Consider the following 23,389-nt stretch of genomic DNA (forward strand, 5'->3'; position numbering starts at 1 on the left):
ATTTCTTTAGTGCCTGTTTTGTCCTGCAAGAGCAGTCCATGTCTTCCATCTGCCTTTGCGTGCCCTCATGCTCTTACACAGTTCCATTCCAGTGGCTGCAGCATGGCTGGTGGAAGGCTGCTGACTTTCAGTGGAGGAGGCTGCAGATGGTCTTGGAGGACAACCTTGAGCAGCTTTGGCCCTAGAAGGCCTGGCTTTGGACTCCACCATCTTGGCATGGGCAGCAGCAGTCTGGGCTGCCTGGCTGACAGGCAACAGCAAGAGCAGCGGCGGAGTGTCAGTGATGGGAGGACAAATGTTGTCTTCCTGAGAGATGGCAATATGTTTGTGCTCCATGGAGTCTCAGCAATCCAGGAAATCTGTTGGAAGACAGATTACTAGACTGTCGTGACACCCAGCAAGTCCCTTTGTACATTGTAGTCCACAGCCATGATGGCAGCAGTCTAAGCTTGCATGACTTCAGTTTGAAATTCCACAGCAACACTCAGACATTGGATGGCTGCTGCTTGTGCTGCAAAGGATATTGCGACATCAGCCATCAGACGCATTATGGTTGGGTCCACAAGTGTGTAAATGGAGTTGGCCACCATCTCCACAATGGAAACGATGAGCTCCAAGCTCTGCATAAATCCCTGTGTCAAGCTGGCGCCGGTCTCCTCCATGCTCCTTGACATTGAACGCAGGCTTTTTGGAAGGCCTCCCAATGCATCAAGTATTTTATTTGCATACTTCTGCAAACTACCCCATTGAAGTCCTCATTTGAGTCCTCAGCAGCTGAACTCATGTGTGACCTTGCTCTCTGGTGAGCTAGCACCTACACTTCCCTTGCCCCCTGCTCTGGTTGCAGGCCATTCGTACCTAATGTGTCACCACAGGCAAATCCTGCCTCTATACTATCCTCTAAATTACGTGCAGTGACAGTATCTGGGCTGGTGGCTGCCAGTGTGTAATCAAGTGACAGTGTCTCTTCATCATCACTGTGGTTTTGCTGTTCCTTCACTGCCTGCTTCGGTATCTGTAAGGAGAAAGGCACAGAGTTAAGCTTGTGGTGTGACAATGAGAGGAAAGTAAGAGATGCAGGCTTACACTATTTACAGCTTGAAAATCAAAAGAGACTGTGGGATGAGGGTGCGGTGGGATGTGAGAGGATTAGTTATGAGGATACCATCATCTTCAATGGTTTCTGCCCTGCCACTGGCCATGGCCTCAGCAACGGGTGTCCTAACAATGGCCATCACCATTCCTTCCATGAGGTTAGGACATGCAGATGCACCTGTGACCAACTGGTTAGATCCAGCTGCCTCTGGTTGCACACAAGAGAGAGGGAAGTGTGTCAATGTCATGTAATCTGTTTGGGTATATGGTCATCATGGTTGAATAGCTGGCAGTGTATGCCAGCTGTAAGATGTAGGTGTTAAGCATGCAGCAGAGCTAAGTATTTGATGGTGTGGTGGAGCATATGAATGACAGGTATGAGTCCTGCTCGATAGAAATTGTTGGTAGGTGATAGGAGTGTGGTGATTTGAGCACTCTAAGGTTAGTGGTGCAGTTGGTAGGATATTGCATTTGAAGATGCATTCACTGACCTTGATCACTCATGTGAAGTCATCAAACTTTTTGCAGCACTGCATCCAGGTCCTTGGGGCTTGATTTCTGGCATTGACCTCCATGGCAATCTGCTCCTGCTGCCTTCTGGAGGGTCAGCAGGCCCTCTGCAGATATCGGACATTTCTCCTCCTTTCCACCTCCTGCACCAAGGCCTCCAGTGCAGTGTTTGAAAACCTTGGAACCCACTCTCTCCCATGTTGTACCACTCTTCAATATTTCCCAGGTCAGATTCACTTCCTGTCCAACTGTCAGCACCTACTTCAGCCACAATGCTCCTCCCATTTAAGAGGTGCAGGCTAACTTTAAGTGGTGCTAACCCCACATGATATTGGCCCCCTGTTGATGAGTCCAGGCAATTAACAGGGCGGTTAGTGCTGGCTGGACTCTGAAATAATTCAAATCAGCCGGCTGCATGATGTTGGTGTGCTGCCATTTTTGCAATGAACGGGCGTGGAATAATCGTGCATCACAATCCCGTGACTGTTTTCGGGGGCTATCCAATTTAGCCCTCATCTATTTTTATTGTCCCCAGCCTCTGAACAGCCATCATGCTCTGCAAAATGTAATTTGCATAATTTGCTACTTTAACCTTTATGATCTTACTAGATCCTTTTAGGAACATTTTTCTGTGTTGAACAGATTTTTTGCATATACCTTTCACAGGTGTATTTTTTCATCACATTCTGTGCTACTGCTTAATGCTGATATTCTTGCCTTACCGTTGTACTCTAAGTTTGTGTAACTATTTCCTCACTTCCAACTAAGTCCACATTGTCATTGCCATGGTGATTTGCCACTTTTTCAGGGGAACAAAGAAACATAGGAAATCGGAACAGGAGTAGGCTATTTGGCCCCTCAAGCCAAACTATTCAACTAGATCATGGCTGATCTTCTACCTCAATGCCATTTTCCTGCACTATCCCCATATCCCCTGATATCTTTAATATCTAGAAATCTATCAATCTCTGTCTTGAATATACTCAATGACTGAGCCTCCACAGCCCTCTGGGGGACTACCGTTCCCCCCAATACTGCCATTGCAATACTGCAGTAAAGAGTCCATGAGAATTTACAGTGCGTTGTTGCTAAAATGACATTTTTCTATTGGCTCTGGCGTATTCTTTAGCAGAGCATTTCATAGCTGGATTATTGAAACTTTTGATAGTTATATTAATTGACTTGTTAACTGGTTGAGAAGTATTAAAAGGATCATTATTTGAGATGCATTGTAATTTGGTTCTGTTAAAACAGAATCACGGCCGGGATTTTATCCTGGCAGCGGGGCCTCGGCCACCGGCAGAAGCCCTGTGTCACCTCTTATGAGGAAGGCCAATTAGGCACTTAAGTGAACAGCAGCAGGTCTTCCCCAGGATCAATGACAATGGAAGTGCTGTCCTCTGAGAGCTTCCGGCCAATCAGAGGCTGGCAATTCTTTTACTGAGCAGCGGCACTGCGGAGGTGATGGCTGCTGCGGGTACTGGACTTATCGGTAGCTATGGATCATAGAGGGACCCAGGCCACAGGTGAGTCAGGGCGGGAGGGGTTTTGTGGGGTGAGGGTCAGCGGGAGGTGGGTGTAGGGGGGGTCAGCAGTAAGGGCAGGGGCATGATTCTCAGCGGGTCCCCCACTTCCTGATGCCAGGTCCCTCAATCAGGCACTAGATGCCTTTCAATGAGTGATCCCCCGGAGCCAACAAGAAACCTTCACAGTTTTTCTTGCTGTGCCTCCCCGTGGGCTAATACCAGCGGAGGGGGATGAGGGCCTTATGTGGGCAATTAACCCCAATTGGTGGTGGGGTGGGAAGACTGTCCATGGGTCTTCCTACCCCAGATTTAATTGGGGTGGGGGCGAGAAGATGGTGGGGTATCCCCTGTCACCATCCCGCCTGATTAACGCTCTCCCCACCTCCAAAAGCGTCGTTGGGGAGAACATAAAATTCCACCCACTTTCTCCGGAGTGAAAGTTTGCACCGCTGTGACTTTGCTATAGTGGTTATGTTACTGGACTAGTAATCCAGAGGCCAGTACTAATGATGCAGAGACATGAGGTCAAATTCCACCATAGCAGCTGGGGAAGTTAAATTCAATGGGCTGAATTTTCATAGAGGCAGGACTGGAAGTAGACGGGCCTGCAATTTCCCGCCACCGGCCAGTGTGCCAGATTGTGGGCATGTTCCGCCTCCGGGCCATTTTTGACATGCCAGTTCGGGTGCGGGGTTGGGGGGGGGGTGGGTTCCACTGCCGGCAGTTCCTGGTTCCTGACTGGGAATTCAGCCCGATGTTAGGATCAGGACCCTGGAATGAAAATCCTGCTGGTAAACTCTGTTTCTCTCTCTGCAGATGCTGCCAGACATGCTGACTATTTCCAACATTTTCTGTTTTTCCGATTTCCAGCATCTGCAGTATTTTGCTTTAGTATTGTGGTTGACTCTTAACTGCCCCTGGAATGGTCTAGGAAGCCACTCAGTTATATTCAAGAAGGGAGCTCATCACCACTTTCCCATGACCTTACTGGTGACACCCAAGTCCAATGAAGGAATTTTTAAAAAAATGATGACTGGGGGTTTCATACACTTATGTTACAAGTTCAGGACAGGTTATAAAAGATCGCTTGAGATTTTGAAAAATGCATTGTTGCCATCATTAAAAAAACTGCAACAGAATTCCAATAAATATTTCAAAGCAGAAGATGCAGAAACAAATATCTGAGTGCAGTGAAAAATAGCAGACATAGCTTAGACAGAGATTTACATAGATGAGATGAAATAAAGAGAGGAAAGCAAATTCAAGTAAAAACGAAAACGGATTGAGAAGAAAAAACTGTGAGGAAAAAGAAGAAAATTAAAGGCAATGGTGAAAAACAAATAGGGAGAAAGTGAAAATTAGCAATGGAGGAAAATAAAGAAACACCAAGAAATAAAGGGTGACAGTGAATAAAATCGGTGATAGCAATTTGGCAACCCATTTTGCACCTTGCCTGATTTCTATTTTGGAAGAGATGAAAAACGGGCTGCCTTTTTACAAACATTCGTTTTACACTATTTCACAGTCAAAATCTACCCCAAGACGCAGAGACAGAAACAATAAAAACAGAAAATGAAAAGGGGGAAAATAACATGTGAGACAGAGTGGGGAGGATCTGGCTGGCATAACATCTGACTGGCTGATCACAGACTCCAGATGAAATCCTTTGCCTAGATAAAGGTAAATGTAAAAGAAAGCACAGATGTTGGAAACATCAGTTGGGAACCTGACATGAGCTGATTTTACAAATATTATTTTGACCTTAGACACATACAATCTAATTCTTCTATTCAACTAGCGAAATTTTTTTATCAATAATTTTATAAAACTGTGTTCCCAGAAGGAACCTTGACCAGTCAGAAGCACAATTTTGTAAAATAACTCTCAAGTCATTCAAATTTGACAAGATCTTCAAGGACCCCAGTTACAAATGTTAATCTGCATTGATATCTCTAGTCTCTGAACTGTACAGTACATAGTTGAACTGTAACAATGTAGTCTAGTACAAATGGTATCTCAACTGTGCTATGGCAGCAACTGGGCTCTTTAATTATATTAACGGTGAAAACTGAGAAATGGTCATTTGCACACAGTGTGCACATAATGAATGCATCCTAATATTTGCCCTTACGTTCAGTGGTTTTGGAATCATAATGGTGATGTTGTCCCCATCAGGACCAGCTGGTGCAAGAGGACGGTACACACAGCAAACGGTAAAAATGATTGTGTACAAAAAGTAAAGTGCAGTCCACAGCAAGAAATACTTGAAGCCATAATTAGTCCACTTCTGATGAAGCACTTCTTTCACTGGAGTAATCTTTAATAGTTTCCGAGCCTTTAAGAAGAGCAAAAAAAGTTACAGTTACCACTTGCAGTTTTATAAAGTTCATTTTGCTATGCCTTGGTTAGTTTCATATTGTAGACCTTAAACAGCAAAATATACAGTAACAAGCTTGCATATATATAGATCCATGAAAGTAGAAAAACATTCCAATGTGCTTCACAGAGCAGAAAAATAAACACTGGGTGGCACAGTGGGGCAGTGGTTAGCACCGCAGCCTCACAGCTCCAGGGACCTGGGTTCAATTCTGGGTACTGCCTGTGCGGAGTTTGCAAGTTCTCCCTGTGACTGCATGGGTTTTTGCTGGGTGCTCCGGTTTCCTCCCACCGCCAAAGACTTGCAGGTGATAGGTAAATTGGCCATTGTAAATTGCCCCTAGTGTAGGTAGGTGGTAGGAAATATGGGATTACTGCAGGGTTAGTATAAATGGGTGGTTGTTGGTCGGCACAGACTCGGTGGACCGAAGGGCCTGTTTCAGTGCTGTATCTCTAAATAAAAAATAAATTAATTAAATAAAATAAATGGTGGAGTTTGGAAAGGCAGAGAATGCAAAATTTGAAGTCACAGATGCCAGATGGGGTGAGGCTGTGGAGGGACTTGTAGATGATAATAACAATATTGAAATTGATACATTGGGAATAGGGGCCAGTGTTGGTCAGCAGGGACTGGAATGATGGGCAGGCAGGCAGGACAGATCTGGCAGCAAATTTTAAACAAGTTAAAATTTGTCGAGGAAGGAGATTGGGAAGCCAGCAAGAAGGACATTTGAAAATTAAGCCAGGAGTTGATGAAAAAATGTGCTTTGGTGATGTTAAGAGTAAATATGGGGTGGAGACACTTAATGTGGAGATGGAAGTAATCGTTCTGACTGATTGATAGGAAATGTAATTTAGAGCTCAACCTGATTCCAAAGGTGAAAGGAGAGTTTGTTGCTCTATTGCACTCCTGTGCTACTCAGTTCCACTCAGATACAGGAAAGTCTACAGTCCAACTGGCTGGGCCCACAAACTAATACCCCTCAATTGCCCAGTCTCTCGATACTTCCCCTTAGATTTTTCCAGACTATCCACCTTTGTAATCTTCCTCGACAGTCCAATCCATATGATCATCACCTTCCTTGTATTGTTAAGTGTAAACTGTCTGTGCATCAAACCATCAAAAACATTGAATTCTTAAAATACTTCCCCTAAGCCTTCTCTTCTGTTGAGTAAAAAATCCCACGCTCCAAACTGCTCGCATAGCTAAGATGTCTTAAATTTAGGTATCAGTTTGATTGCCCTTTTTTGTGCTCCCTTCAGTGCCTGGATATCCTTGCTGCAGAATTGTGCACAGTAATCCAGATGTGTCCGTGCCAGTGATTTGCACAGATGCATTGTTAACTCTTGGAATTTGCACTCTATCCTTCTGGCCGGACATGCCAAGGTCAGGTTAGCTTTCCTGTTAGTTTCAGCGAATGATTTAACAATACCTCGAGATTCCCCTCCTGTATTATGTCCCTGTGGAATCATTTAGTTTATACTCCTAGTGAGCAGGTTGTGTACTGCATGCACCTGCTTATGTGGGTGCAGGGACAACGTAAACATCATGCTGTCAACTTACTATAATGTGCCAAGTGTGCAGCCAACACTACCTTGCCGCTTATTAGCTGCAGGCCTGTATGGCAAGGTGGGAAATCAAGCTTCATGCTCAAAGGCAGCAGCATTTCTTAACAGGGAAGTGCATTATGACTCCAGACAGCAGGGAAACATTGGAAGGTGAAAAATGGCTGCAAAAGAAAGTCCATCCAATTTTTCCAATGTGGCATTGGAGGCCCTCGTCCAGGTGATGGACATTAAGAGGGAGATCCAGTCAAAATCAGGGAAAAGAAAGCACTCCGGGCAACACATCTGATGCCAATGGGAAGAGATTGCTCTGGAAGTAAATGCCAGAATCTTAGCTCTAAGGATCTGGCTTCAATGCTGAAAAAAGTTTAATGATCTCACCAGAGCTGTCAAACTAAGAATCTTACCACTCACCTCAACTACTCTGTCCTCACATCTGCACCATGTACAACCTCACTACTCACAACATTTCCCTTCTTCCCTTCACTCTTCTATAATCCCTACACCACAATACACTCCATCTCCTTCTCCTCTCCTCGCACATATACCTCCTACTCTCACCCCTATTGTAACCCTCATTTCCCCACAACTCAAATCTTGCACACAACAAATGCTCTATTTCACCATGACAAGCATATTCTCAAAGACAGTTCACAAGGCTTTCATTATCACACTCTCTTTCTTGCAACAGCAATTGGCGCACGAGGCAGGAGGTGGTGATCAGAGTAGGCCAAGCTTGCCGGCACATCTTTACTCCATTCATGGAAAACTTGTTGAGCATCACGGGCAGGGGAAGAGTTATGACCATGGTGAGTGGCAATGCTGCAGAAGTCACACGAGAGTTCTTCAAACTATATAATTTTTCCTTCTTACTTCCATCTCACCTTCTCCACTTTGCATGACAAGCTGCAGCTGCTTTTAACAGCCACTCATCTATCTCTGCTCTCCATTCATACTAAAAGTTAACCTTTGCCAAAGCACCTGTGTCACTTCAGGAAGAAAACCATAATAAGCACCAGCTTCGAGACTGGCACCACATGAACTTTAGGGTAGGCTAGAGGAGGGGCCTATAAATGTTGAATCACCGAACATAAGTATGTAGGAGTTAGGGAAGGGAGATAGCATGTTGCAAATGCTAGCTCACCAGAGGGTGAGATCACATACTAGCTCTGCTACAGCAGACGTACATTCAGACTTCAAGGGCCTTGGCTATCGAAGAAGGTTGTTGGACATGAACCAGAAATCCAGAAATGCTAGGTTCATGGGATAGCCTGCCAGCCAGTGTGCACTCAATGGGCTGGATTTTAAAAACCTGCTGCTGATCTCGGCGGCGAGCTCAAAAAATGGCGGGCCACATGACGAAGAGCCACCGTGGCTCATTTAAGTAGTCGGGGTGGCCCTCCACACCCAATTTCAAGGAGGAGGCAGGCTTTCAAACATCAGCAATGGCATTAGCTGCCTGGACGCAGGTGCTGGCGTCAATTTTAAAGGGTAGACAGCCCTGCCACCCAATTTAAATATTTTCAAGACAGACTCCCCCAAAATTAAATAAATAAATTTCGAACGCCCCTTTTCTGCCCCCCATTAACAATAGCATTAACAATTTGCCCTTCCCCCCCAAAACACTTACCTTTAACATCTGACCTTTACTCCCCCAAACTGCAAAACGTTTACAGTTCAACCCTTCCCACCATCCCCTACACCCAGTACATTTATCCCCTCCACCAGCACTGAAACTCTTACCTCCTTCCCCCTCCCCACCAGCGTGGTGCCACCCTTCCCCAGATGGGGATTTGAAGGTGCGGCAGAGCTGGCTGTCACGTCAAAGACCGTGGCGGGCCCTCAAGATCGCAGGTAAGTGTATGTTAATTCATTCATTTTATTGATTTGAATATATTAATTGTGGCCCAGTCGTCCAGCAGTAGGTGGGAGGGGGGGGTGGTGGAGGTGCACCATGGAGCCTCACTGCCCCCAGGAGGATTGAGCTGGGCCCTCATGGTGTTGAGGTCTGCAGCTAGCCTCATCCGGAGCCATCTTCAGTCCCCCCCATGCCACGGAAGCCGACGCCTAGGAAAGGACAAGATCCTGCCCAATGGCTCAGAGCATTGTGGAATCCAGCTCCCTTACGTCAGAACTTTATGCAGACTATGGAGACCATTTTGTCCAACATGGAGCAAGTGGTCAGCTTCATAAACAGTACTGTGACACCCATCATGATGGAGCCTCTGCTGGCAGCTCCCATGGCAGCTGACACTGCTGTTGTGGAAGCTCAGATTGCTGTTTTCTTAGCTCAGTAATGGGGGGGGGGGGTGGGCGACAGCATTGACAAAGGCTTTCAGATTCTCAGATGACTCCTGCATGCTATTCGCTTGCAGAGCCATTGAAGTGTAGTCTTAGGAGAGTGACTCTGGCTCCGTGGGAGAGACTCATGCTGTCCTCTCAGGACAAGATGTTATGACTGAGGCAGGAGGAGTGCACTGTCTTTCTCTAGTTCTACTTCTCCACAGGTCACAACATATATTTAAATGTTTACCCAGTTACTGATACGGCCAATTATTTACTCTATTTTTATTTCAGAATAAAATCCACCAACCAGGTTTCTTTTATAAACAACAAAATTATCAATTTATCATAAAACAAGACGTATTCAGTAAAGATGTAAAGCATAACACACAGATTGAAATATGAAAGTTCCCTTCTAACTTATCCCAACACACACACACACCAGTTAAAGAAAGGAAGAGGTTTTTCTCTGCAGAGATCGATTTACAAAAAAAAGACAAAAAATACTTTGTCCAAAAACTTGTTAATTCTTGAAGGAAAAGGATATGATGTGGAATAATATCAATTGCCCCTTTTCTGGCATCCCAAATACACATAGACGGCTGTCACTGGGATTTTTTTTTGAGCAGTTCTCTTTAGGCGACGTCAAGGATTCATCTGCCAGGCTTTCCAGGAGAAATGCAGCATCAGGATTTCAGCTATCATACACTGGATTCTCAGGGTTTCTCGGAGAGTTGGAAAAAGGATGGTCTGGTGTCTTCTCTCTTAGCAGGCTGACCCCCAACGAACTCAAGACCATATCCAAAACTGAAACCAACTCTTGACCACCATAAATCTTAACATGTCACTTCTCTGTAAACAGCTCCCTAGTCACCAAGGTTCTTGTTGTTTACTTATCTGAAGACATGTGACTTCCAGTAAGTGTTTCTAAATCAAGTCCCAAAGTCCTTCCAGTGACCTTTTTAAAACAAAACAAAGTCCAGCATCTATGTAATCTCTTCAGTCCTTCAAAGGAATCCATTTCCACAATTTTAAAACATGAGTCCTCACAAAATATTCAAAAAAATGGAAGCACTTTCATAACAAAGAGCATACCTGTGCCTCCACCACTCACACCACCAATGCCCTCGTCAGAGTCACATAGCCAGCTGGGCCAGACTGACCTAATTCATATCTAAATGCTGCAGACTGAAGCTGGGCCCTTAAGGCCCAAAGCTGCTCGACACTACTCAGCATGGCTACCTTCCAAGCTGTAAACCCTAGGGATACATCTCATAGGAGAACTAGGATAGATAAAAGAGAACAGAAGACAGGCACTAAAGACTTGTACAAGGGTGATTTTTAATTATTCTTGTTAACTAACAGAAGCAGTTGAACTGCTGGAGTAACTTTTTTCTGGATTTCATGTTGATGTTTACTTGTAGTGAAGTGAGGGCAAGACTCGTGAGGCTGGACCGAAGGAAGGCAATCAGATGCTGGGAGTAAGGATGCTGGTGATAAGCACCGGGGTACTGCCGGTGTGTAAGGGGTGGGAGGGATGAAGCATTCTTAGGTAAGTTGCTCACTGAGAGCTCTGGCAGCTAGGAACACTGATGGACGATGCTGCTTCTGTTCTTCCTCCTCTTCCATTTCTTGCTGGCTAGATGGTGGTAAAGGTTGGTCCTTCATTATTAAAAAGCTATGCAGCACATGATCACAAATCTGGAAATACGGTCAGGGATGTACTGCCGAACTCCTCCTGACCTCAAGTGATCCAAATAGCAGAAGTGTTGCTCAAGCATATGATGGTCTGCTCGGTGAGATTGCTGGTTCTGGTTGGCGGTATGGCTTTCGATGTAGGCCAGCTCTGTGCCTGTGCCTGAGTTCTTAACAGGAGTCATGAGGCATATCTGGAGGGTATAATCATTGTCACCAAGTAGACTGCCAATGACCTAATAGCCTGGTTGAAACAAAGGTGGTACGGAGTATTAGGGCAAGATAAATGAATCAGGACTGCTGCCAAGAAATCATCCAGAGAGCTGCAAGATGCACTGCTTATGGTTGCAAACAAGCTGGAATGGTATGCCTTTCTAATAAGAAAAATTGCAGGCTAGTGATAGGGAGCACACAAGGTAATGCTGGTGTAGTCAATGGCATCTTGAACCCTGGGGAAGTCTGTAATATGGGCAAAGCCCAGTGGTCTATTGTCCTCTTTCACTCTTTCTATTGGGATATATTGTAAGTGTTCCTCCTGGCATAAAGACATTTGGTCACTTCCCTGATACAGCAGTACACTGCAAACTGGCAGATGTCACTGATGTCATCAGCTGCAACTTATTGTACAAAAGTTAAGGGGAGCAGTGATTTGCACTGCCAAAAGCAGTGATGTCCATGCCTTAACTTTAAGGCTACAGTTGTGGCTGCAATAGGTGACATAGCTCGTGACAGCCTCGTTGCTGAAGTGCAAGCATCTCACACGCTGCTCCTCAATGAAGCTGAAGTACAAGAAGTGCTCCCTGAAGACCAACTGTTGTATGGCTTTCTCCACAGTGCCATCCTTCTCCCAGCTTTTCCAGCTCTCTCCTGTCCTCTTCACTGCTTCCTACCAGACCACATGACTCAAAAAAACCTCTTTTCCAAAGGAGAAAAAAACAATGCAGCATCAACACAAAGTTGTTCCCAGAATTTAGAAATCCTCAGGCAGCACTCCAATTTCTATTTTCAAGTATCCTATTATGAAGTTCATGAAATTGAAATTAGACTCACCCTTTATCAGGCTCCAGGTCTTAGCTACTTGCTCCTTTGGGATCATCCAAGCTGAAAGGACTGGGTACAAGCAGTAAGGACCACTACTTGTAGGCAATGTTCCCTCCATTTTTTTTTGCAGTGTGTGGCCTATTCATTTAAATGTGCAGGCCCTTTAAATTTTTTTGTGCGGCCATGCACGCATGGTAACTTAAAGGAGACGCACAGCTCAGAGGGAATATTACTTGCAGGCATCCCTGCGTTTCAGCCTTTGCTAAGTGAAGGCCCAGGAAAAGCAGGTGAGAGGCCTGGTGGTATCATTCCTGCCTCACAACTGCTATGGACAAAGAACTCGGCCCACATTCAGGGGAAGCCCTGGACCTAGGGAGCGTGGCTGGGGTCAATTATCCCATGATGGTGCGTTTTTGACCCCTCTTCTGCTTTTGCTCAGGAAATAAGAATTCCCAGGCACAAAGTAAAGGAAAATCAGCCCTCACTGCCTCCCTCTCCAGCATGGACCTCCAGATCTTTGATTTTACTTCCAAGATTCCTAGTATACAATCAGAAGTTTGAGACATCTGTGTCTCCCACTCCCTGCAGTGATAAGTTTGTTTACTTTATTTTTTCTCTGTATGGTCATATCCTTATATTCCACATACTTACCCGTTGTATCAGTGTTTACATTCAAACCATAAACCACCAGTCCTCACTCTATACTATAACATCCCCAGTTTTTGTATCTTTTTACATCCATCACAGTTTATTTTCCCTATTTCAGGGCCTGCTCAGTTTGCTTCCTCCTCCCTTCTAATTCATTCATCACTACCTGTCGCTTTATTTGCCCGCTCTACAAGCACATTGATATCTGTCTGATTCAGGTAAAGCCTGTCCTGTCTGTTTAGCTTCATTGTACACATTGCTATTTCAACTAAAAAGTTAGCACTTCAACGTAACTAACCTCCTTCTTCTTGCTAGAGCATAAGATGTCAAGGACGGAGAGTTCATCACCCCAGGTATCAATTCCTGTAAGATCATACAAGGTGGACGATACAGGTCCAAAAGCCCAATAAATCTGCTTTCTCTTCTGCATGAAATGACTGAACATCTGCAACAAAGGCACAAAACATGTACCTTGAATCAGTCAATTATCAAATTATGCTAATATTTTACAATTTTAATACACAAAACCCTTTCAAAAAGAAAACAAATACATTTTTCCACTTGAAATGAATTACCAACTCAAATTGACCTCCACAGACATAATCAGAGTTTTTTCATGCCCTGTGACTAATAATTCCTGAAGTCAAAATTTGCCAATACTAATAGCAAGTTGAAAAATGGGATTTTGCCATTATGTCCAAAAAGGATGTCAGCTTTCACTGGGAGCTGGATTTGGGCATGTAGGGGAGCAGAGCAAGCAATAAATACTCCCAATGGCATCAATTTGATGCTAAGCTTTTTAACATTTGGCAAGGTTTAATGGATGTAAAATGGGGAAAGCTTGGGGCAGAAGAGGCCCTGACTTTTCATCTCTTCCTGATCCCACAGAGGCAGGTTTAAAATTGTTGTTCTGGGGCCTCTTCTTTCCTAGAAGGTTTTATGGAGTGGGGCAGCTGTTGCTGGTGGGAGCTCTGTTCAGCCAGCGGGTAATATGCCTATGGGGTCCAAATGACAACACAGGAGCCCCATTTATATGTATTAGTGAGGCAACTGGCTGAGTCAGCTGGGCTTCTTGGCTTTCTAAACAAAGAGCCCATTAAAAGCAGCAGTCTTTGGAAGTGATTTTAATTGTATGGCTACCCCATTCCTGTTAGTCTGGGTGAGTAAAAGCAGCCGCCAGAGGATAAACTTAGGCTATAACCTAATTTCAGGGTTCAGATGGAGATAGTGTGTAGCGGTAATGTCATTGAACTAGTAATCCAGAGGATCAGACTAATGCCCTGGGGACACAGATTCAAATCCCACCTTGGCAGCTGATGGAATTTAAATTCAATTAATTAATAAGTTCATTTAATTAATAAAAAGACTCTGGAATTTAAAGTCAGTCTCAGTAATGGTGCCATGAAACTATCATCCATTGTCATAAAAACCCATCTGGTTCACTAAAGTCCTTTAGGGAAGGAAATCTGCCAGCTTTACCTAGAATGGCCTATATGTGACTCCAGACCCACAGCAATGTGGTTGACTCTTAACTGCCCAATGAAATGGCCGAGCAAGCCACTCAGTTGTCAAGGGCAATTAGGGATGGGCAACAAATGCTGGCCTTGCCAGTCTCGCCCACATCCCATGAAAGAATTTTTAAAAATAGAAACAAAGGTGTCAAGAAATCAGTAATTAAGCCACATCTTTGAAATTCAGTCAACTGTTCAAAATAACCTTCTCATCTGTAGCACATGGATTGCTATTATATACATTCACAAACAATGAAGAGGATGAAGGATTTGCTGTGAAGTAAGACAATATGTAACAACACAAAAGCAAGATACTGCTCATGTTGGAAGTCTGAAATAAAAACAGAAATTGCTGGAAATACAGGTCAGGCAGCATCTGTGGAGAGAGAAACACAGTTAATATTTCAGAAGTTCTAATGAACGGTCATCGACCTGAAACATTAACTGTTTCTGTTTCCACAGATGCTGCCTGACCTGCTGAAGAGAGTGTGTAACATTGAAATAAATGTCATTCTCACCCAAATTCCATAAAGATAACTCAACAGTCAAAAACAAGTTTAGAGCCTGTAGGGGAGGAATTCAACTCACACTGGTTTCCGCCACAAAATGGATTGTGTGATTCAGCCTCAGACCCGATGCAGTTTGGCAGTTGGGGTCATAGGAAAATTTGGCTGACTCTGATGCTGAGATGGCCGCAGATAGGTTGTGGGGCAGGGAGGTGAAGCAAAGCGGTGAGTGCAGGCTGGCAGCTGTCATGGTATTTCTGTATCGCCAGGTTGAAGAGGGCCTGGAATAACTCCAAGATGTATGCATGGCACAAGCTTCACCTATTTGTTGACCAATTGCGAGAGGGGTCCTACAACTGGTGTTAAAACATCAATTTGCGTATGAGAGCATCTAATGCCGATTTCAGGTGGGCAGCCTGCATACCGAGAAGTCACAAGCTTCCAATTTGACAGTCAGCTCACTTCTAGGGAAGATCGGGTGCAGGAGATCATTGCTCAAAATTTATTCCATCTGCCAGCATCCCCCACACTCCTCCCTCCAAATCGATGGTGATTTAGCGCTTAAAATAAACCAGTGCAACAATGTTCAATTTCTCCTCCATAGAATTCGGACCTCAGTAATCTAGAAGACAAAGTCTCATAATCTATAAATCAGCATTCCTGCATGCAGTTCCTATCACATTGTATTTCCTGTGCCATACATCTGTCATAGTTAATTACATGCAAATACATTTCTTTCAACTGACTGGCTCATATAAACATTTGTTCCAATAATGTTTAAAAGAGAGAAATCCAGTAAGTCGGACTGTACTGGCAAATTCTGCATAAATATAAATACTTTATTAACAGAAGAATCATAGCGTTTGTAGCCTAGGAATCAAGAAATAACCTGAGCAATCACAGTTAAAAAGAAATTCATCTATCATCTTGGGCTGTGACATGTAGCCTGAAAAGCAATTAAACTAATTTTGTTCTACATAGTTCCATCACCAAACAATTAAACACTGACTGATTTAAGGCTCTGTTCACTTAACCACAATTAGAATTTCAGGCCTTAAAGGGGCACACCTCTTCTTAGCAACAGAATAATTTATTTGCTCTGAAAAATTAACATCCCTAGTGACACTTGTAGCCTCTTTGCTGGCAGCTTAGCAGAGGGGGCTAAAGATTGACCCAGACCTGGATATGCCATGTCAGAGAAAGCAAGCCAGGGAGGGGTTACTCATGCTAGGATCTTCTTCCTCCCCAGTCTGCTTACACTTGCTTACACCCAACTTCAACCAGGTGTATTGGCACTGAAATGGCATAAGTGCCATTTGGGACCCAGGCATGAGTCCTCATCTGGGCCTTCAAAAAAACATGGCTGCAATTGCTGTAAATCAGCCCTCTTGTAAAGGTGGTCAAATAAAATTTTAGTCATTGAGGCAGTGGTGCCAACAACTGCCTGGACAGTGTCACATTTTCTGGCTCCCCCTGCTTCTAGTCGATGCCCAAGATGTGCTCGTAATGCCTGATTTAAAAAAAAAATAGGTGTCATTCTGGCAGTTTGGTAGCGTCTTGATTAAATTGGAGGGTGAAAATCAACATTACCCTTTTGGAGTAATCCCATGGATCGTTGGAGCTACTGTGCATAACATGTTATAACATTGTTATCTTCATAAAATAGAATATCAATCTGACTAATTGAGCAATGCCATAGATGATTCACTAGTATACATTATATCTAATGTTCTCTTGTCCATCAGATAACACTTCCTGTGCCATCCTTCAGCATCACTCCTGTACATACATAAATTTCTTGCAGCTTGTTGGCTCAGATTTCATATTAAGAAACAGTGACAAATCAGAACTAATGAGGTATCAAACCTATGCAATGTAGCTGGAAAAATATCAATAAGGTACTATTGAGAAGGTATAAATACAACAAATTAACAATCCCCAGTTGGAAAAAGCTTCCAAAAAAAAAGGATATTTTTTCAATTTTTTTTTCAAAATTCTAGTGGCCACAATCTTTATTTTCTCAGATACAGAAAAATATTTTTTGCTCAAACAAGTTTTTAATAGAATAAAAGCATCAAAAATGACAGATTTCACAATATCCTGATCAAACTTATTCTTAAGATTGTTTTCTGTGTCTTTGAGACTCATTTATGTTTTGGAGAGAAGGTCTACCTATTCTAATTAATTGATTGTGTACATTTTTGTATTGTACTTTTTTAATATACATGACACAAAACCTGACTGGTCACACAGGTGCAGACAGATTTAATTTTATTCATGGCCCAAATTACTATTGGTGCAGACTTTTTTTGGAGGAGATGCACAACCAGTATTTTCTGTATTCAACAGTTTTTATTTGTGGATCTCCAGATTGTGCATGCACGGTTAGGACCTATTGGCTACCAATCATGACCAAGATGATTCAAGCTGCTCATGCAAGATTACACACAACTTTACTTGAGGTTCCTTGTTAAATCAAAGCTTTTTAGTTTAGTGCAACAGTTTTTCACTTTTCTCTTTTTTTCCTGGTGGTTGAACATTGCTTACTGGCCATCACATATCCACGAGCAGTGAACCTAAAGGGTTTGCATGACCAATGATGAGTTGGGGGTGGAGAAGAAATCATATTCTGGTCCAATTGGTCATAGTGTTTATGCACCACACAAGCCAAAAGGGTCTCTGCAGCCATGGGAGTGAAGAAATTATTTACAAATTTTAAATACAGATTTCTCTGGATCACTGCTGAGCAACAACCCTTCTATACTGAGGAGTGAAGAGAACTAATTCTCCTTCAACACCACCCCCTCTCCATTCCACATACTCAGCCCTACTTGTTCCACATAACTTTTCCCTTCTCACCACTCTCCTACCATCTCTTTCCCACCCTAAATACCTTTAAAACCGAGGTGGGAGGAGTGCACTGTCTTATCTAGTTCCACTTCTCTATAGGTCAAAACATATATTTAAATGTTTACCCAGGTATCGATACGGTCAATCATATACTCTCCTCTTTATCACCAAATAAAATACACCAATCAGGTTTCTTTAATAAGCAAAAAAATTGTCAGTTTATTATAAAACAAGAGTTATCCAGTAACGAAGAAAGCATTAATACACAGATTGAAATATGAAAGTTTCCTTTTTACCTTAGCCCCTTACATACACATACAGACACACATACACACACAGCTTCGCTGAAAAATAAAAAGACATTTTTCTCTCCAGAGCTCTTTTACAAAAAAACAAAAAACATTTGCTAATTCTTGAAGAAAAAGAGAAGATATGGAAGGATGTCATTTCTTCCTTTTGGTCTGGCATCTGGGTAAATGGAGAAAAAATGGGATCTTTTCTGGAGCAGTTCATTTTGGAGGTGTCACGAAGTAGTCTGGTAGGCTTTCCAGAAGAAATGTGGCATCAGGGGTTTCAGTTATCCCACTCTGGATTCGCAGGTTTTTCAAAGAGGTAGAGAAAGATAAGCTGGTGTCTTATTTCTCACAGGCTGACCTCCAACTGCCTTCAAACACAGTCCACACCCCAAATGAACCAAAACAATATCTTAGAAGTGAAACCCCAAACAGCAAGTTAGAACCTCCTGACCACTATAAATCTTGACATGTCACTTGTCTGTAAACATCTCTCCCAAGTCACCAAGGTCTCTGTTATTTGCTGAACTTAAGGCATGTGACATCCAGTAAATGTTTGTTTTCAAACAACACCTCTCAGTGACCCTGGTAAAAAAACATCCATGGAGTCTTTTCAGTTTTCCCAAATAAAGAAATGTTAATAATTCTAATACACGAATCTTCAAAAAATAATTTAAAAAATAGAAGCACTTTCATAACACCTCCATCCTTGGAGGAATTAAACATTACTTTTAAATGCATTTCATTACAAAGTGTGGAAAAAAAAGATGAAAAATTTTAAAACAGATTTACTCATTAATTTTGTACCTGTAGCTAATACAGTTCTGCTTTGTACCATTTGTGTACTCAGACAACTCAAAGCAAAGTTAAATCCTACACAAAGCACACGCAACAACATTATTTTTCCCCCCAATATGGATAATCTTTAAGTGATAAGGGTGCAATAGTAAACTCCATCAGAATAGACTAGCATTCTGGTTTTTGAATTTTTCCACAAAGGCTAGGGGGTTATGATCAGTATATACTAGTGTCTTTCTGTAGTTGGGTGGACAAAGACTTCAAAATGCTTAAGAGCTAGTAATAAGCCTAGGGTTTCTTTTTCCACTGTAGGGTATCCCTTTTGGTGTTGATTTAGATTTTTGGAACAGAATCCCACTTGCCTTTCTATGCCCAATTCATCTTCTTGTAACAGGACTGCACTGACCCCCAAAGTCACTAGTATCAACTGCTACCTTGAAGGGCTTCGTCAAATTTGGGGCAGCCAACACTGGTTTATTAATCAAAATGGCTTTCAGCCTCACAAAAGATGCTTGGCATTCCCCTGACCACATTATCTTGGCTTTCTTTTTTTGAAGCAAATCCATCAGTGGAGCAGCTATAATACGAAACTTTGGTACAAACTTGCAGTAGAAACCACACATCCCTAAGAACCTCATGATTTCTCGCTTAGTCTTAGGGGTAGGGAACTCCGCCAATGCTAGGACTTTTGCTGTTCTTGGCAACACTTGTCCTTGCCTCACTATATGCGCGAGGTGATTTATCACTAAATCAGCCGATTGACATTTTTTAAACAGAGCTTCTAGTTGTTCCAAGTAGTCCTTCCAAGTGTAACTGTATACCAGCACATCATCAAGATAAACCACACAGTTAGGAACACTGGCTACCACTTAGTTCATTAGTCTCTGGAAAGTGGCTGGGGCATTTTTTGCCCAAATGGCATCACTCAGCATTGGAAAAGACCGTCTGGTGTGACAAAGCCTGATATTTCTTTAGCTTGGGGTGTTAAAGGAACCTGCCAGTATTCCTTTAACAAATCTATTTTTGTAAGAAATGTGACACTGTCCACTCTGTCAATCTAGTCTTCCAAGCGAGCAATTGGGTAGGAGTCTGCCTTTGTTACTGCAATAACTTTTCTGTAGTTTATACAGAATCTAATTGACCCTAGTCAGATTTAGGCACTAACACGACTGGAGAATTCCAGCTGCTTTGACTGGGTTCGATTAGGTGGTTTCCCAACATGCAGTGGATTTCTGCTTTCACCTGGACCTATTTCTCTAGATTTAAATGATAAGGATGCTGTTTTATAGGAAAGGATTCCCTTACATCTACATCATGTATGGCTAAGCTTGTACATTCTGGTTTCTCCCTGGAGACTCTTCTAAATGCTTTGAGTAGTCTTGTTAAGTCTTCTTGTTGTTCTGCATCTAAATATGAAAGCATAGTGTCTAATCTCCCTAACAATTCAGTATTAGCTAACTAGATAGCAGGAGGTTCAATTTGAGAATTGTCTAGGCCTCCTTCTGCCTCATCCTCACTATCACTTTCATCCTTCACTGTCACTACTATCTGGCATACTTGTGCTTGCTTATCCTCCTCCCAGCGATGATATTGTTTCAACATATTGATATGACACAGCCAATTCTTTTTCCAGCGATCTGGGGTGTCAATCAAATAATTTACTTTACCAATTCTTTTGACCACTTTATATGGACCACTGAGCCGTGCATTCTGTGGTTCATCCTGTAAAAGCAGTAATACTAACACCTCATCCCCTGGTTGAAATGTTCGGGTCTTGGTATGCTTGTCTGCCATTCCTTTATAGTTGATTGTGAAGCTTTCAGGTGTTCCTGAACCACTTTGCAGGCTCTTGTGAGCTGCTCCCAGAACATGGATACATAATCTAACACAGAAGATTCATCCCTCTGTTCTAAAAACTTTTCTTTGATTAGTTTTAGAGGACCTCTTACCTCATGTCCATAAACTAATTCAAAAGGACTAAAACTGGTAGATTCATTCGGTGAATCCCCAGTGGCAAACAAAAGAAATTCCAGCCCTTTATCCCAATCATGGGGATATTCATGACAGTATGACCTGATCATCATTTTGAGGGTCTGATGGTACCGTTCGAAAGCCCCTTGTGTCTGTGGGTGGTATGCTGAGGATGTTAACTGTGTTACACCCAGATTATTCACTACTTCCTGGAAAATTTTAGACATAAAATTGGAACCTTGATCTGACTGAATTTCAATAGGTAATCCATATCAAGTGAAGAGCTGGGTTAAATTCTCGACCACTACCTTGGCAGAAATTGTTCTCAAGGGAATGGCCTCTGGGAACCGAGTAGCCATATCCACGATAGTGAGTATATATTGATGTCCTGTTTTTGTTTTTGGTAAAAGCCCAACACTGTCTACCAACCCCCGACTAAATGGTTCCCCAACAACTTGTATGTTTGTGGCAGGTTGCAGTTTTCCCATAATCCGGCACATATGGCACGGTTTACAAAACACGTCTTTGGAAAGACCTGGCCAGTAAAAATGTTGACATATACGTGATTGGGTCTTCCGGATCCCCACATGTCCCACTATAGGAATTTCATGCAATATCCTTAATATTTCCCGGAGATAGTTTTTTAGTTTTTTAGTTTTAGAGATACAGCACTGAAACAGGCCCTTCGGCCCACCGAGTCTGTGCCGACCATCAACCACCCATATATATACTAATCCTACACTAATCCCATATTCCTACCACATCCCCACCTGTCCCTATATTTCCCTACCACCTACCTATACTAGGGACAATTTATAACGGCCAATTTACCTATCAACCTCCAAGTCTTTTGGCTTGTGGGAGGAAACCGGAGCACCCGGAGAAAACCCACGCAGACACAGGGAGAACTTGCAAACTCCACACAGGCAGTACCCAGAATTGAACCCGGGTCGCTGGAGCTGTGAGGCTGCAGTGCTAACCACTGCGCCACTGTGCCACTTGGGTGGTACCACTATCAAGGTGAACTACTGTCCATTCTTCATCCGCAGGTCTCTGAGGAGGTCTCCACTTCCTTATCAGAATCCCATTTTTAATATAGTAGCCTTCCGGAACTCCCTTTACTTCAGCTTCAGTTAGAGCCGATTGTGCCACTTTATTTAACTCTGGATCGGCTTGCTGAGCCTTGATCAGAGGAGACTTACTGAACATTTCCTTCAGATTATCCAAATCCCCAAAGAAAGTTTCAGATATTCGGTTATCTCTTTGTGGTTCCAATTTGACCTCCGACAATGGAACTTGCTTAGCCATTGCTCGGGACACATGAAGGAAAAATTCCTGGAAACTTTTTCTACAACTGTTCTGTCTCTTTGACTTCACTTGATCTTTCCGTGACTACTGGAGAAGATATTACTTTCACTCTGGCCAAATCATTCCCCCGGGGGTAGGTCAACTCCGTCTACAGGCAAATTATGGACAACTCCTTCAGTTACTGTTCCAGACATTAGGTCACACTCCAGGTGCACCCGATACAAATGTATGGGTATATACTCCCCGCCAATACCATTCACTAAAACCTTGGCATTCAATAAGCTCTCTGGTGGAAAAGTTATGCCTTTCCCCAGCAAAAGAGTCTGGGTGACTCCTGTATCCCTAAATATAACTATAGGTTTACCCACCTCACTTAAGGGATAAGGAGTTACTTTTCCTTTTGACAAGAATTCTCTATAACTCTCAGGTATCTTATTCATGACCCTGCACTCACAGTGGTTTTTGTACTTGACCTTACAGCTGCAGTCAGAGCTTTGGCCTGATTGGTCACACTCTTGGTTAGGGCCCCTTTCTCTGCAATGGCTTTGTGTACTCCAATAAGTTCCATAGGTTTACCCCGCAATTTCCAGCATTCTGCACGAAGGTGTCCCTCCTTGTGACAATCGTAACAGTTAGGCTTTTGGACCTCACTTCCACCCTCAGATTCTTCCTTTTTGCCCTGAGGAGGAGATCCCGGCGCACTCCCAGCTGTGCTTTCTTGTCCCTGGCGACTTGCCTTCCTTTCACCCTTCCACCTTCTATCCTTCTCGGGTTTGTTGGGGTGACGGACAAAGGGTTTGGGCTTGTAAACAAGCTCGAAATCCTTAGCAATCTCAGCTGCCTGTCTGGCTGTTGAAACCTTCTGGTTTACTACATGGATTCTTACTAACGGAGGGAGTGAATTTTTAAATTCCTCCAGGAGAATTATTTCCCTAAGAGTCTCATATGTGGCCTCTACCTTTAGTGCCCGCATCCAACGATCAAAATTAATTTGCTTTACCCTCTTAAATAAGTCTGCCCAGGCTGTTTCCGAAGGTTCTGAAATTTCCGCCAGTAAACTTCAGGGACCCACTCTTTCACTTTCTCTTTGAAATTCTAGTTCAAGTTTCATCATTTTTTTTCTTTTTCAAGCTCAAGTTTTATCATTTCCAATTCTCTTTCCTTTTGAAATGCTCTCTCTTTTGCCTTTTCCTTTCTTTCCTCTTTTTCCCTTTCAAGTTCAAGCTGCTTTATCTGCAACTGAATTTTAGCTAATTCAACTGAACTACCATCTGGTTCACTTTTTTCTTCTTCTAATTTCAAATGCTGCCCCATTACTTCAATTATGTCTACTTTCTTAGCTCCTGGTTTTAACTCTAATCCCAATTTCACTGTCAATGCTATTAGCTTAACCTTGGTTAAGTTTCTCAAAT

The 23,389-nt window shown here is 43.0% G+C and overlaps 1 protein-coding gene across 1 annotated transcript in view; it reads right to left on the reverse strand.

The window, feature by feature from the left end:
• The window catches only part of LOC137374885 (transient receptor potential cation channel subfamily V member 5-like), a 177,559-nt gene that overhangs the window by 62,300 nt on the left and 91,870 nt on the right, over window positions 1-23,389 (reverse strand). Inside the window, exons 7-8 of the mRNA XM_068041462.1 lie at window positions 13,039-13,185; window positions 5,263-5,466 (exon numbers count right to left, since the gene is read on the reverse strand). Of these exons, the coding sequence (XP_067897563.1) occupies window positions 5,263-5,466; window positions 13,039-13,185 (351 nt within the window). The remainder of the gene's footprint in view (window positions 1-5,262; window positions 5,467-13,038; window positions 13,186-23,389) is intronic.

This window comes from Heterodontus francisci, chromosome 11 (assembly GCF_036365525.1).
Source record: "Heterodontus francisci isolate sHetFra1 chromosome 11, sHetFra1.hap1, whole genome shotgun sequence".
NCBI classification, from domain to species: Eukaryota; Metazoa; Chordata; class Chondrichthyes; order Heterodontiformes; family Heterodontidae; genus Heterodontus; species Heterodontus francisci.